The 15,947-nt window shown below is 41.1% G+C and overlaps 1 protein-coding gene and 1 long non-coding RNA gene across 4 annotated transcripts in view; one reads left to right on the plus strand and one right to left on the minus strand.

The window, feature by feature from the left end:
- The window catches only part of RNF213 (ring finger protein 213), a 128,498-nt gene that overhangs the window by 74,405 nt on the left and 38,146 nt on the right, over positions 1 to 15,947 (minus strand). For all 3 annotated transcript variants that reach the window (XM_081936989.1, XM_081936988.1, XM_081936987.1), the window contains 6 exons: positions 9,900 to 10,083; positions 8,516 to 8,665; positions 5,633 to 5,791; positions 4,735 to 5,327; positions 4,246 to 4,411; positions 100 to 317 (listed from right to left, as the gene is read on the minus strand). In XM_081936989.1, the coding sequence (XP_081793115.1) occupies positions 100 to 317; positions 4,246 to 4,411; positions 4,735 to 5,327; positions 5,633 to 5,791; positions 8,516 to 8,665; positions 9,900 to 10,083 (1,470 nt within the window). The remainder of the gene's footprint in view (positions 1 to 99; positions 318 to 4,245; positions 4,412 to 4,734; positions 5,328 to 5,632; positions 5,792 to 8,515; positions 8,666 to 9,899; positions 10,084 to 15,947) is intronic.
- LOC309383927 lies at positions 210 to 4,268 on the plus strand. Its single transcript, XR_014173943.1, has 3 exons — positions 210 to 347; positions 1,504 to 1,620; positions 4,143 to 4,268. It is a non-coding gene; the product is annotated as an uncharacterized lncRNA (long non-coding RNA).

Below are 15,947 nucleotides of genomic sequence, written 5' to 3' on the forward strand. Positions count from 1 at the left end.
TATTAATATATTAATATGCTATAAGCATAAATCATCTTAATCAAATGCAGTCATTTAAAGGGGAGTAATGGAAAGATACAAGGCTGCTGCAGTAATTACCAGCTTCGTGGGGAGGTTACAATCACTTTCCAGAGCTTTCCATATATTCTTCAAACACTTCATGAATTCCTTAAATCCTGCCTCTCGCTTTAAATCATACAGCAGGGAGGAGTAGCCAAACACAGCATCATGGAAACAAGCTACACGGTCCACATCCATGTCATTCTCTCCTGCAGATATTGAAGCCAGCTCCACAAACACTTTCAGCTCATTTTTGTCTAATGGAAAGGAAGAAAGCACTCAATGAGGTAAAAGGAAATTTATGTTCTATGAAAGGCTTCCCTGGATATATTGCAGGGCTTTCTAGGATGGCTTACAGTATAATTGCTTTTTTTTAAAAAAATACAAAAATTCATGCAGTGCAATCATGATAAATAGAGATGTGAAAACACGGCATTCTGAAAAATACTGGAAACCTTCCATTCTACGCTGGCTACTTTGTTCCAGATGTGATTCAACAATTTTCAGAAATTAGTCCTCTGAACTTTAAATGGTTTTGCTTCCAAAAAGATAATTAACTACCATATTTTTTGGAGTATAAGACATAACGGAGTATAAGAAGCACCAAGATTTTGAAGAGGCAATTTTTTTGAAAAAGTTATTGCACTTTGCAAACTTCCCAAAAAAGAACCCGTTTTTCGCAAAAATGGGCCTTTTCAAAAAAAAGGGGGGGGGGGCATGAATAGCCTTTAGGAGGCTTGTAGAGTGCTCCTGGGGGGTGGGTGGAGGGGCAAAATTGAGCAAAAAAGGTCTGTTTTTTCTCATTTCTGTCCTCTCCAGCCTCCAGGAGCTCTCTGAAAGCCTCCTACAGGCTCTGCACAGCCATTTTGGTGAAGGGGGCGGAGTTTCGGGAGGCAAAAAATGCTGTATTCAGTGTATAAGACGCACCCAGATTTTAAGCCTCTTTTTTGAGGGAAAGGATGCATCTAATACTCCAAAAAATACAATAATATAAAATTGTTGGGGCATTGTAGAGGAGAAATAGAACATTCCAAAGTTCCCTAAAACATTAGATTTTTTTTCCCACATAAAGCAAGGCAAATGATCCTGAAGCTTTATCATTATGATTAAATTAGATAAAATAGCAAGTTTTGGATTTAAATAAAAAAGTAATGGAAAACAAGTGTGATTGCGATTTGAGTTGAATTAATGTAGGGGTTTGGTTTTTTTCTCTGCTCTTATTTTGAATCATTATTTATGTCTTAAATTTACATTTTAGCTTGATTTAATTGAATTGAATAAATTTCAATTGGAGCAGCATTACAGCCCTATAACTACTTTTCTGCCATATTAAAAAAAATTAAAAGGCAGCTGCTCCTCACTTTCATAAGAAGCTTGAGGGTGATGAACATCTACCTCACCCAGCTTATGATTACTCATTTCTACTCTTTTATACCCCTCTAGGTTCAAGAAAAGGGCTCCCTAAATTGATTAGCAGGCACAAATTCCCAGGGTTTACTATGTCCCATTCACTTTCAGGCTGATGAAATGACAGATGACTGGCTGGTTATTCCCTAGCAGGTATCATTTTATTTCATTTATCTTCATTCTGAGGCATATCCCAGGGTTGCCTAGCACATTCCCCATCTCCTTCAGTCCATTTCAAGCTTATTAACCAACCTGAAGCCAATAAGTCACAGTTCAATAGCCATTTTAGCCATCATAGCATCTTTACCTGCCAGCCAGCTCCCCCATTATTCAAATTCTTTTCCCCAGTATCCTCTCTGATGGTGTTTTAACCCATCACTATAGTAGTAAAGTGGTCTGATACTGATACTAGCTCATCTGCAGCCTCTACTTCTTCCTTGCGAGTTTTCTTAAGGGAATCCAACTGAACCTTGCCTTTTCCTCTCTATTTTTAAGGCAAAGCACAAACTATTTTGCTTTGGTGTCTGCATGAATACAAGGATACATGAAGAGCCAACAAGACAGAGAACAAGCTCATCTCAGGTCACCTTCCTTAATTCTTTACAAGCATGAAAATTGACAAGATCAACTACTGAAAAAGGCCTCTCAATACTATGTTTTCAGTTATTTTAAATATACTGTACGAACCCTTTACTGCTTAATTAATTCTGAGAAATAGTTTTGGAATATAGAGAAGTCAGAAAGATCAAAAATACTTGACCACATCCTTATCCACTGAAGGAGAACAAATCAGTGCTGAGTTGGCCTAAAGCTAGAGTGTATCCATTACCAGCTGAACAGAGAGTCAGATGCCAACATGAGCTCAAGATATTGGCATCCAGGATGTGGCTGCCTAAAGCACCAGCGGAGGGTCACGATGCGGTGTATTAGACTGGCAAGGAGTAGCCTATTCCTGTCACTCCTTTCTTCCATGCTTAACGAAGTCAGACTCTTCTACATGCCTCCAAAACAAAACCACCCTGGGTAGTAATTCCTGGGAGCTTTTGCCTGTTGATCCCACAAAAATAGCCCTTGCAGCTATGGCTGAAATCCTAGAAAACAGACTGGCCCCTTCAAAGTCTTTATTTATCAATGTACAGGAGCAGTAGCAAGTTGTCCACTTGCACACAAATTCTTCTATTACCAAGAGATCCTTAAGAGTGATGTGGAGTTATCTTACCTGCATACTAGTTCCAGGGGGATGACTAGTACTAAGAAAACTGTTGTAGCTACTCAATCTCCTGTGATCCTACAATATTAAGTCGCACTTGGTGCCAGCCATATTCATTATGCTGCTGATATTACTACTCATTTTTCACCCTCAAATATTAATGAGCACATTTTTCCCATGTGTTGTAGGTTAATGAGCACATTTTTCCCATGTGGGGATGTGGGCCCTCAGGAATAAAGCAATATGCAGTAGATTCCATGAATAGGATATTTTTATTATTAGCATTTTACAGACAAGTAAACTATAACTTTCGCTTTGATTCAGAGTGAGTCTTTCCTAGCATTCATGTAATTATGGCCTTTATCTTAGTTTATCCTATGTCTTAGTTCCAGCTTTCTTCTATGTCTTCAATATATAATAACCCTCCATTAGCTTTATTCAGATCAGCCAACTCAGAACACAGTTCTCTGCATGCCCAGTTAATATCGTATTGCTGCAGTTGGACTTTAGTTTGAGAGTAGGTTCTTGGCTTTGTGGCTGGATAGATGATTTGAAATGTGGGCAGACTTTTTTCCTAGGTTACTACATTATACATACTGGCCTATCTGATTGTTACCGGACCCTGGGATTCTCTGGGGTATATCTCACATCATCTCAGGCTCCAATGGCTGGTGCTTTATGCAGCCTGGATGCCAATATCTTGAGCTCATGTTGGCATCTTCTCAGTTTCCTCAGCTGTCTACGTCATCAATGTTCCCCTTGTCCAGTAGCTACCACCCAATATTAATCTGCTGCTGGCTCCTGTAATAATCCTGTCATCACCACATCATTTAATGTCTATGTGCCCCACTCCCAACATTGATCTTTCTATTGTTGCTGCTGCTGCCATCGCTGATGGCCTCTTGTTCTCCATTATACCCTCCTAAACTTCTGGTCTTTGCTCTGTTCACTCTTCACCTTCTCTTTCCATTCTTTCAGCCTTGTGATACAATACTTCTGTATTTGAGTCCTCAATGAAACTAAGGTAGTCTAGCTCCTTCTTTAAAGGCCAGTTTCTCATTCTGGTGGGTCAAGGATCACTAAGCTATAGGTGTATTTGCCTCACACTGCTCTCCTCCTACACAGGAATCTGAAGGGGAAACATTTCCTTAACTTTTACCTTTTCCTACAGTATTTATTCTTAACAGCATATATTTGAATTTATTTGATTACACATGATCATGCATCCAGATGTTCTATTTGTCAAGGTTTAATTCATGCTTTAGCTCTGGATAGACAACAGTAGGCAAAGGAAATACACATTCAAGAAGATGTTCCTCATTGTACATGCAAATGAAGAATCCAAGGGAGGAAAGCCTAGAAGTAATATAATGTACCAGATAGAGAAAAGAGGAAGAAAATATTCGAAAAGATAAATAAAACTTCCATTAAACTATGTTTTCTCTGTCCACATGTCTTCTTGCAGATTCCAATTTGATAAACAAGAGCGGAGAATACAACAGCTCGATCCAACATAAAGTACAGTTAAAGCTTTCGTTGGGGAAACAACAGAGATATATCAGTTCTACCTTCCAAAGCCTCTTTGACCCAGTTAACAAACTCCTTCCTAATTGCCAGCTCTTCAAGGCACAGGCGACGTTCTTCAGTAATATCTTGCAGCAGTTTCTTAGCATCCATCAATGAAGAGCTCATAGAAGAAAGCTTTTCTTCTTGGAAGGCCTGGAATTCAGTTGTCTGAAGAATAAATTACATGGAATAAAAATATTGCATGTTAAGAACACCCAAATTCCCCCTCCCTTTGTTCCACAGATTTCTGGTTTTTTTGTCCCTCTGGTGTTAAGAGATTCACAGAACTGACCCCCCTCCCCCAAATATCACTCCTTTTAGGAAATGTAGGAATACAGCAGAGGTTTGTAATTTCCAATAGCTCAAGGGAAGTGGAAATATGTAGCCACTATTTATACCACACTTTTATAATTTTATGAGACTGAAACTTGCCAAAATTTCTTAGGTTACTGGACTGTCTTTTGAATGGCATGTTAAAGAGATGTACTTACTAAGTTCAGCAATTGTTGCAGGACACTGAAATCACCATAAAGTTTCAAAACGTCCTTGACTTTGTCAATAACTTTAGCAGAGTCCAGTGCCAAACCCAGTTCATGGTACTGTTGTATCTGCTGGATCCGTTTATCTATCCATTCTCTATTATCTTGAGGCTGCAGTTTGCACATAATTTTGAAATCACTTCTGAGTGCTTCATAATCATTATTAAAATCTTTGAAGAGAACATTCACTTCAGCAAATGTGAGGTCTCCCAATTTCAAGCTGTCATAAATCCTTTGGAACTCCTTAAAACAAGGTTCAAATACACAATCAAACACATCCTCTATATCTAGAGTTTCTTCGGTGCCTGAATTCTCCATGTTTTCCCTCAGCATCTTGGCTTCCTGCTCCCAGCAATGCAGGAAAATGTGGCTATCTTTATAATCATAGAGACTTTTAGATACAGATTTCAGTACTTCACTCAAATGGAGATAGGTCTCTATTCTATCATCACTGCATGAAGTGGGTCCTCTCACTTTCACAACATCATCCAAAGTTTTCTCTGCCAGAGTTCTGCTGTGCTTTTGTTCCACTTCAGTTAAATCCACTTTAAAAAGAGGAAAAAATATAGATTGGACCATATTAATTTTCAGTTCATTTAAGCATTTGATATAACCTACCCAAAGATTTATTTTAGAGCACCAATCTAAAGAGTTTGTCTTTTCATATCTGCATTATTATTCCATTTCTCTCATGTTAGAATTTTCAGTTACTTTCCCATTCAGCCTTCCATATATTCAAGCTCTATTTTAGGAGGATATTAACAATAATGGCAAAGAAGTATCAGATAACAATTTGCAGAAGAAACTATAAACACTGATTTTAAAATGATTGTCATTTTTAAAAATATACCTTTTAGGTAGCACTGAACCTTCCTCAACATATCCAAGAGGACTCCCAAATATATTTGCTCCCTCTTGATATGCAATACTTCCTGTAGTCTCAGATCTACAACTTTTTCTAATTTCAGTCCTTCCAGTAATTCCTTTGGGAGTGATTGTTCCGTGCATTCTGTAATCAAAATTGGGAATTTTATACATACATATATACATGCATACATACATTGCACTAGAAGATTAAAGGATTCGTCAGACAGTGCATGGTCAAAAATATTTAAACAATATAAAACATTAAACCCATTTAGACAACAGATAAACAGGTGTACCATAAAATCACAATAGCAATAATCCTGAAATTCTAAAATGTCACAATGCTCACAATGTGTAAAGTTTAGTATTCTTTGGAAGAAGATTCTAGGGGGCATTGGAGTAATATGTCTTTTTTTCTAGACTAGGTCAATCTAAGGCCATTTCATACCTAGACCATTTCCTGTTCCAATTTTCCCATACATTTAGTGTTTTCATAATTTTTTTAAAAATGGGAATCAACTAAAGGCCCCAAGGAACAGAACATACATACAGTATAGTAAGGGGTACAAGAATAATATTTCTGAAATGAAAGTAGAGCCACTCTAATATAACAAACTAATATGCAATAGCAATAGCACTTAGACTTATATACCGCTTCACAGTGTTTTTCAGCCCTCTCTAAGGAGTTTAGAGTCAGAATATTGTCCCCAACGATCCGGGTTCTCATTTTACAAAACACAGAAGGATGGAAGGTTGAATCAACCTTGAACCGGTAAGAATCAAACTGCAGGCAGTCGGCAGTCAACAGAAGTAGCTTGCAGTGCTGCATTCTAACCACTGTGCCTCCATGGCTCAGTAGCTAATATAGCTAATCAGTCACTCTCCTCAAAGGGAGGGAGGGAGGATTAGACAGAAGTCTGAAAGCACAAAGTGAATCCTCCCAACTCCATTTTGTAGCCTGAGCTGAAGTGCAAATAAACAAACTACAAGTAGTCCTTGACTTACAGTTCATTTAGTGACTGTTCAGTTACAATGGCACTGGAAAAAGGTAATCATGACCATTTTTCACATTTACAACCATTGCAACATCCCCATGGTCATATGATTAAAATTCAGTCATTTGGCAACTCATATTTATGACAGTTGCACTGTCACAGGGTCATGTGATCCCCTTTTATGACCTTCTGACAAGCAAAGTCAATAAGGAAGTCACTTAACAACCGTGTTACTAACTTAATATCTGCAGCGATTCACTTAAAAATTGTGGCAAGGAAGGTCATAAAATGGAGCAAAATTCACTTAACAAAATGCCTATGGAGCTTCTCCGGCGTTCAGGACACGGTTGTCCCTAAGGTGCTTTTTCAAGAGGCAACTGGAGTTTTTTGGTTTCCAAGAAGCTTCCCTTCAGCTGAAGAAGCTTCCTGAATGAGAAGTGAAACGTCTTCAAAGAAAAAGCAAAAGACTCCAGTTGCCTCTTGAAAAAGCACCTTTGGATCACTTAACAAATGTTAACAAAATAGAAATGTTGGACTCAATTGTGATACTAAGTGGAAGACTACCTGTATTAATGAAACCTTATCTCTAGGTTCTTTATTTCTAACATTCCTCCGTACTTTCTCAACCCCCTTATATTTTATCACATCTGCAAGGATAATAGTACTACAATTCACTTAACAGTTCGAGAAAAGCAGAACAACTCCAATTATTTATTTAATGGATTATTAAATAAACATTAAACATTGGGCTTATGCTAACACTCCCTGATTTACAAGACCAACAAAAATGGAAAGTAGAAAACATAACAAAAATTTAATTAAAATAAAAAACTTAAGGTAAAGTCAATAATTAAAATAGCTAATAAAGAAGAGCTTACTATCTTCCTAAGTACTGAACGGGAGCCAAATGCACCTCTTTATGGAGTGCCTCCACTGCTAGACCACCACACAAGGCCTCTTAGCATGTTCGCTGGCCGTTCATACAGAACCATCATCTATCCTGCTGGTCTGCAAAGCCGCAAAAGTTGGAGAACTCTGCTCTAGCAATAGCATGTAGACTTACCGTATTTTTCAGACTATAAGACGCACCGGAGTATAAGACGCACCAAAATTTCAAAGAGATAAGTAAGAAAAAAGGTTTTTGTCCTTCCCGGCCTGCAGGAGCAATCTGCAGGCTTTAGCAGTACTGGGGGAAGGCTAAAATGCCCCCGTTTGTGAAAAATGGGTGGAAAATGGGCCATTTTCACAAAAATTGAGGCATTTTTGCCTTCCCCCAGCCCTGCTAAAGCCTGCAGAGTGCTGCTTGGGGGCTGGGGGCAGGCAAAAACGCCTCCATTTTTCACCCATTTTTCGCAAAAATTGGATGCGGGGTGGGGCTTCGGGAGGCCAAAAATGGCTCTTTTCGGTGTATAAGACGCACCAACATTTTCACACTTTTTTAGGGCGGGCGGGGGAAGGTGTGTATTATACTCCGAAAAATACGGTAGATACTGCTTCACAGTGCTTTCCAGCACCCTCTGAGCGGTTTACAGAGTCAGCATATTGCCCCCAACAATCTGACCCTTCATTTTACCAACTTCGGAAGGATGGAAGGCTAAGTCAACCTTGAGCCGATCAGGGCCAAACTGCAAAAATGCTAGCAATTGACAGTCAGCAAAAGTAGCCTGCAGTACTGCATTCTAACCACTGCACCACCATGGTGCAGAGGTTAAAGTGCAGTACTGTCTACTCTAAGATGACAGTAAAAACAAACTATGTATTTTTTTATTGTCCTGGTTATCTATGATTCATAACACCCAATTAAGTACGTAATTAAACTACATTTATACAATTTATCCCTCTCTCCATTTGTATAAGTAAAAGAGACTTACTTATGAATTGTTTCTTATGTTTTATAATTAGATCCAAATGCTTAATCAGAAGATGGCCTGTTACAAGTTCATTAGCAGCAGTTTGAAACATATCTTCAGCAAGGGTCATTAACGATCGAGCTTCATCAGTAAATTGGCTTACTTCTCCACCTATTAAATATATTAAAATAATATATATATATAAGATTTGGGGGCATTAAATTGCTCAAGTTAGCTTTCTTCTTGTCACCTGAAAACAATTCCATGCAAAATGACTTACAGGTAGTCCTTGATTTACGATAATTAGTTTAGCAACCATTTGAAATTATAACAGCGCTATAAGTACTTACGATCTGTGACCAAACCTACAGCCAATGAAGGCCCCATGATCACATGACTACAATAATGGACACATGGCTGCAATCTGGGAGCTTATGACGAGTCGCCAAGCACCCTGCAAGTGTGATCACCATTTGCAGTCCTCCCTGCTAGCAACCCCTGGAAACCCTGTGCCTGTGCTCTTTTCAAGGGGCTTGCTGAAAAAAAGGACTGTTTTTCAGCCAGCCTCCTTGACAGCAAAAACATTCAAATTTCTCTGTCAGAGGAGTTCTGCTCTTAAAGGGGCAGCAAAAATGCTGCTTGCTGTAGAGAGTTGAGTCTCACTGGCAAGCAGTTTTTGCTCCTTTTTTGAGCAAAGAAAGGGAGATACCAAAGAAGGGGAAAAAAAACCCATCCATTTTCACCCAACCTCTTTAACAACAAAAATGCTGCCTGACAAGATTGATTTTGCCCCATGTGGGGTGAAGTGTCTTCCAGCATGGAGGAGGAGAATGAAGTCCCTGGGCTGGAGAAAAAGCTGGGATCACGAATATCTGGATGCTTCGCCACAGCCCAGGGCTGTAGTTCCCTTCTGTGCATGGAGGGAAAGTGTCAGCCTCCTACTGTGCACTTAACAATCACACCTGGAAAAGCCAGGGTGCAGTCATTAGGCTGGGTTAGGTCATGTAGAAATGCGCATTACAACCACGTCAGTGTATGACTGTGATTTTGGGTTCAATCACAGCCATAAAGTCAAGAATTCTTACTTTCCTATCTGACTTACATTCCTATTTCTCATTTTTAGCCCTGTACACAGATGTAACTCTATTATTTTTGCCAAAGGGGAATTTTTAAAAAAATAGTATGTTTTCTTTCAGTCAAAATATCAATGAACATTCATGAAGCAGATTACTATTTTATCATGATTTCATACAATATACATGTATCAAATATCTGAATGTATGAAATATCCAATACAACTCCTGCATTATTCCATATTATGTAGCTATTTCCTGTTATGTAGCTACTTTGACCATTTAACTATTCCCTCAGACTATAAAAATGATTTTGTAAATGATTTACATACGATTGAAAGTGAATATATATTTGCTCTCCTGCCATTCAAACAGATGCTTTAGTATACTTTGAAAATCTTTCGAAGGTGTTCCTGAATCATCCTTTGGCCAGGATTTTATAATGGCAGCAGACATAATTTTACCCAGCTTCTTCAGATCATATTTAGACATCAACTCAAGCAGATTCTGTTGTTTCTAGAAAAGGCATAGAAAAAAAGAATGTAGTATTAGGCAGTAATAAATTCAATGTATGATACAATGATTCTGCAGCTCTATCAAGATTGTCACAAAATTCAGTTTATCATGTAATGGGATTTCCCCACCAGAAAACACTGTTAACTTACCTGAATGGTCGTTCTATATGTGCTGAGGGAGAATTCAAGCATAGATTAACTTTTTCCATTTGCCCAGAGACTGAGTTAGGAAAAAAAGGACTTGACCATGCCTCCTCTGCTCGACAGAGCAGCCGGTCCAAGAGATGGAAATCTGAAGGTAAATCCTGTTGAGATGGAAACTCTGATGGTAAGTTGTGTTCTGACCCTGGACCGGACTGGTCACAAGGGTGGGGTTGGATTCTCCCGTAGCACACAAAGTTCAGGTAAACCGACGGTCTTTCTCCTATGCGCTGCTTGGACAATCCAAGCATGGGATATGCCCAACCATAGTGTCTCAAGGGCGGGAAGTAAATTGCTCCAGGGTCCCGGAGTCTGAATGAACCCTCTGCAGCATCCGCCGCCCCAAGGATGCCTCAGCCGAGGCAAAAATATCCAGTTTATAATGCCTGACAAAGGGCGACAGGGAGGACCACGTTGCCACCCTGCAAATTTTTTCAACTGAAGCTTGCATCACCCAAGCAGCGGTTGTGGCAGCACTCCTGGTGGAGTGGGCCATGATACACCTGGGCAATGGTCTGGCCTGGATTTTATAGGCCTTGGCTATGCAAGCCTTCAACCATCAACCCACGGTGGCAGGAGTCACTTTCCTTTTTTAAAAAAAGATTTTTTTTATTTTAATTGAACAAAAACACACACACAAAGAATCATCCTTCAATACATCTTGTAGAAAGCGTGTCGATTGGTTACAGATAACTTTCGTGCATTTCTTCCATACTCATTACTTGTAGTTCATATTAGAGTATACACTTTGAATCAAAAATCTTTATGTATTTTACTATTTATTTATTTATTTATTTATTTATTTACTGTGCTTCTAGACCATCCCCTCTCCCAAAAGGGACTCGGGGCGGTGTACAGTCCATGCAAAGAATATCAAAATACAATAAATAGAAGAATTAAATATGTACAGTTAAATATGGAGGAGGTTAAAATAGGATTAAAAAGAACTGTACAGTTAGCCAGTATATATAAATATAATTTTAAAACCCCTAAGACACACACAAATTAAATTAAAACAATACCCCTAAAATAACCAGTTAATAGTACGTCTACCAGGAGGTAACAGTTGTAGTTATGCCAGGCCCGCTAATCGGAACAGGTGAGTCTTCAATTTTTGCCGGAAGGAGTGGAGGTCAGTAGTGGTTCTGATGTCGGGGGGGGGGAGTCATTCCAGAGGGTTGGGCCCATCACAGAGAAGGCCCTACTCCTTGGTGTCGCCAGTTGGCATTGCCTAGTGGACGGCACCAGGAGAAGCCCCTCCCTGTGTGAGCAAATTGGCCGCAGGGATGTGTGTGGGAGGATGCGATCCCGCAAGTAACTAGGTCCTGTGCCATGGAGCGCTTTAAAGATGGTAATCAGAACCTTGAAACGCACCCGAAAAACCACAGGCAGCCAGTGCAGCTCGCGCAGGAGAGGTGTTACGTGGGAGTACCTAGTACTCCCCATCACAGCCCGCGCGGCTGCGTTCTGAACTAACTGCAGTCTCTGGGCGCGTCCCAAGAGCAGCCCCATGTAGAGAGCGTTGCAGTAGTCCAGGCGGGACGTCACTAGCGCATGAGTGACCGTGCGCAGGGCATCCCGGTCCAGTAGGGGGCGCAATTGGCGCACCAGGCGAACCTGGTGGAACGCCCCCCTTGCCACGGCTGCCACATGGTCATCCATTGACAGCCGGGCATCAAGGAGGACGCCCAAATTGCGCGCCCGTTCCACAGGGGGCAATTGTTCGCCCCCTATGGCCAGCGATGGGATCAGCTGGCTGAACCGAGGTGCCAGTAGCCACAGCCACTCAGTCTTGGAGGGGTTGAGCTTGAGTCTGTTGTCCCCCATCCAGACCCCGATGGCTTCCAAACACCGGGACATCACTTCGACAGCCTCGTTGGGGTGGTTTGGGGTTGAAATGTACAGCTGAGTATCATCAGCGTACAGGTGGTACTCAACCCCAAAACCACGGATGATCTCACCCAGCGGCTTCACATATGTGTTGAACAGGAGAGGCGAGAGGACCGACCCCTGTGGCACCCCACAAGTGAGTGGCCTCAGGGTCGACCTCTGCCCCCCTGTCAACACACATTGCTTCTGGTCGGAATTCTCATTTGACTACAATTATTTGAACATGCTTCTGCCTGAACTTATTCATACTTAAAAACACGACCACATAATGGCATTTGTTAGCTATTTCAAAAATCCTCCAATCACATGACACTTTTATAACATATTCTGAGTAAAAATCAATTAATAATGTTTCTAAGCCCCCCCCCCCGTTTTTTTGGTTTTCCCCCCCAATTCGCTGTTTAGAATTTATATCCAAGTTGCTTTTACCAATACCAGAGCATATATGTATTATTAAACAATATCCATTAACATTTCCTTGTTGTTATTATAATTAGCTAAAATTCATTTACTATTTATATCCCAACTCCTCTCATCAAATCAAAAAAAAAATTACACCTTTATGACAAAACCTAAATAGAAATTTGTTAGTAAAATTTATAGGTCTTTTTCCCAGATCGCAATTTGCAATCTATATCCAGATTTCTTTTACTAGTTTAAGAGTACATAGTATATATCATTAAGTTATATTCATTATCATTCCATTATTGTTAATTATAGTCATTTAATTGTTAACAAATAAACATTGAATAACAATCTAAAACAATCTAAAAATTACTAAATTCCTACTTATTGCTCAACCAAAAGTAACTAATTTTTTATTATCAACTTTCATTGTCAATCTGTATCTTTTCAGTAACAAAACAGTCTTATCTATCTTGCCAGTTGTGCTATCAGTCTTCTTTTTATCTCCTTTATAAGGTTTTTATAGATTTCTCTCCACACTTTGTTGCTTGAAGGATCTCTCAGGTAATCTTGTTGCCCACCAATTATTTTTAAAGTTAGTTTGTTTTTTATCAATTGTGTTTCTGAAAGAGTTTCTCTTTTTAAATCCATCATCATTACCCTATTTTCTTCTTCTGTATCTTGAAATCTGGGTAGCGCTCCAATTTGTCGACATCCCTCTTCCATGTTCCCTTCATTCCACTTTCACCCACATTTGCTCCATTAATAAATTCATCTGTTGTCTTGTCTTTATCTTCTATATCTTCATTCTCCCCTTTAGTTTTTGGGGCTCCAACCCCTTCATCTTTTGCTGTGAGGAATACTAGTTTTTCCAACTTCTTCTCAATTCTCCCATATCCTTCCAACAAATTTTGAATTCCAGCCAAAATATTTTGAAATTTTAAAGTTTCCTCATCTGACTATTGATCCATGTTTCCAAAAAGGAAGAAAGAAAGGGGGGGGAAAGCTAATAGCCACTGCCACTCTAGCCTTCCAAGCCTCTTCTATTATTTAATTTTAGGTTGATTTAAGCACACTTTTTTTTGTGTGCTCTTCAAAAGAGAAGGGTTCTGTTTTGTTTTGTTTTTTCCCCCCTTCTCTCCCCTGGCAAAATAGTTCTCACAGGCACCTGTAAAAACAATTTGTGCCCTTGGCTCTTTATCAGTTTGTATAAACAAGTTACAAACCCTTCTGCTACAAAGTCAGTGAAAACAAAGAGAAAGAAAATAAGAGATACATTATTTCAAAAACTCCAGCTTCCAACTTCTGCCCCCAGTACCAGAAACTTGATGAAGATGAATGTTGGTCGGCTGAGCGAACAAGTCTACAGGCAGATATCCAAACCTGTGGGACAGCTCCTGGAACAGATCTGGGTGGACACACCACTCTACATAGTCCATCGTGGCTCTGCTCAACCAACCTGCCTGCACATTCACAATTCCAGAGGTGTGCTTTGCCCTGATGGAGAGGGTGTGCAACTCTGCCTAGTTGTTCTGCCTCTAGCATGAGGGACCTGGAGTGGGTGCCGCCCTGGCGATTGATATGAGCCTTTGTGGCCACATTTTCGGTGAAGATCAAGACGTAGCACCCAGTCACTAGTTCCTGAAAACATCAAAGGGTTGGGGGGGGGGGGCGGAGGTCCAACCAGTGTATGTTGTTCAATAGCTCCTATGGGCTCCAGCGTCCCTGAGCCACCTGAGTCTGAGTATGGATGCCACACCCAAAGATACTGACATCGGATGTCACTGTGATGCAGTCCGACTCCCTGAACAGACACCTCATTTGAAGAGCAGGAGATCTCCACCAGAGCAATGATCGGAGCACCTTTGGAAATACCCAAACTCTGGTGTTGGAGCTGCTACTGCCGGCCCTCTGGTATGGAAGGAGAAACCATTGCAGGGCCCGTGCGTGCAGTCGCGCTCAGGGAACAATGTCTAAACAGGAAATCGTTTTCTCCAGGAGCTGGGAAAGGACCGCCAAGGGATTGAAGTTGACTTACCAATGACCAGATGCTGTAGCACCACTCCTGAGAGAAGTAAACCTCGCAGGCCTCTGTATTTATCATCGCCCCCAGGTGCACTAGACTGGTAGACAGCTGCAGATGGCTCTTTTGCAGGTTCACAGAAAATCCATGTTGCTGAAGGACCTGTATTGTGGTGTGAAGATTTTGACTTGCCTGAGTGGGGGACGATGATTGGATCAAGATGTTATCGAGGTAACCCTGTATCGGCAATGATCTGAGGTAAGACGCGACAACTGCCAGCAGCTTCGTGAAGGTCCTGGGGGCTGAACTGCAGGGCCATGTACGGGAAGTGGCGCCCTATAAAGTGAAATCTCAGGAACCTTCTGTGAGACGGATGGATGGGTACATGAAGGTAAGTCTCTTTGATGCACGAAATCAGCAGGTCACCTTGACAGATGCAGCCCAGGATGGATTGTAGGGACTGCATTTTGAAGCGCTTGTATGCCAAATGGATGTTGAGCTTTTTAAAATCTAGAATGGCTCTCCACCCCACCCCCGAGCTTTTCAGGACCAGAAAGAGGATTGAATAAAATCCTAGTCCCTCCTGCCCAGATGGAACCAGCCCAATAGTGAGAATGTCCAACAGATGTTGGATCTCAGTGTCCATGAGGCACTTTTTGACCTGGCACCTGGGGACGGGGCATCTAATGAAATGTCTCGGGGGGCTGATAAGAAACTCTAGAGCCATGATGGCGAACCTATGACATGTGTTCCACAGTGGCACGCGGAGTCCTCTCTGTAGGCATGGGAGCAGTCACCCAGCTCAGCTCCACTCTGCATGCGCATTCACCTCCCGCTAGCCAACTGATTTTCAGTCTCTGCTGCACACGCAATTTTGGCATGCCATAAGAAAAAGGTTTGCCATCACTGGTCTAAGCCAAACCAGGAAAGTCCTATTAAAAAAGGACGCAACTGTAGCCGCTCTAAGTGCCAAGGCAGCCCTCTGATGTGTCTTGCTGAGTGTCATCTCTGCCTTGCAGTCTTCCGCCTTTAGCCCCTCCGATACATCAGATGGTACAATAGCAGATGAAGCCAGGGAGGCTACTTGAGGATCTACAGTCGGTATCTGCAGGAGTCTCTCCAGGTCCAGACCAGAGCTGTAAAGTTTCCAGTCAGCCTTTGCTAGGGGGATGGATGGAAACAGGCTGGGTCCACTGTCTCTGGATGATGTCCAGGAACAGCTTTGGGAATGGTATAACCTCCTGTTCAGGGACTTGTTCCGAAAAGAGGCATTCTGTCAAATCCAAGCCCAACGAAGTCTCAGCTGGGATAGCAGTACCTCCCATATTGGCCGTGGTCTTGGCCTT

The sequence above is a fragment of the Natrix helvetica genome (assembly GCF_964273705.1).
Source record: "Natrix helvetica genome assembly, chromosome: 1".
NCBI lineage: Eukaryota > Metazoa > Chordata > Lepidosauria > Squamata > Natricidae > Natrix > Natrix helvetica.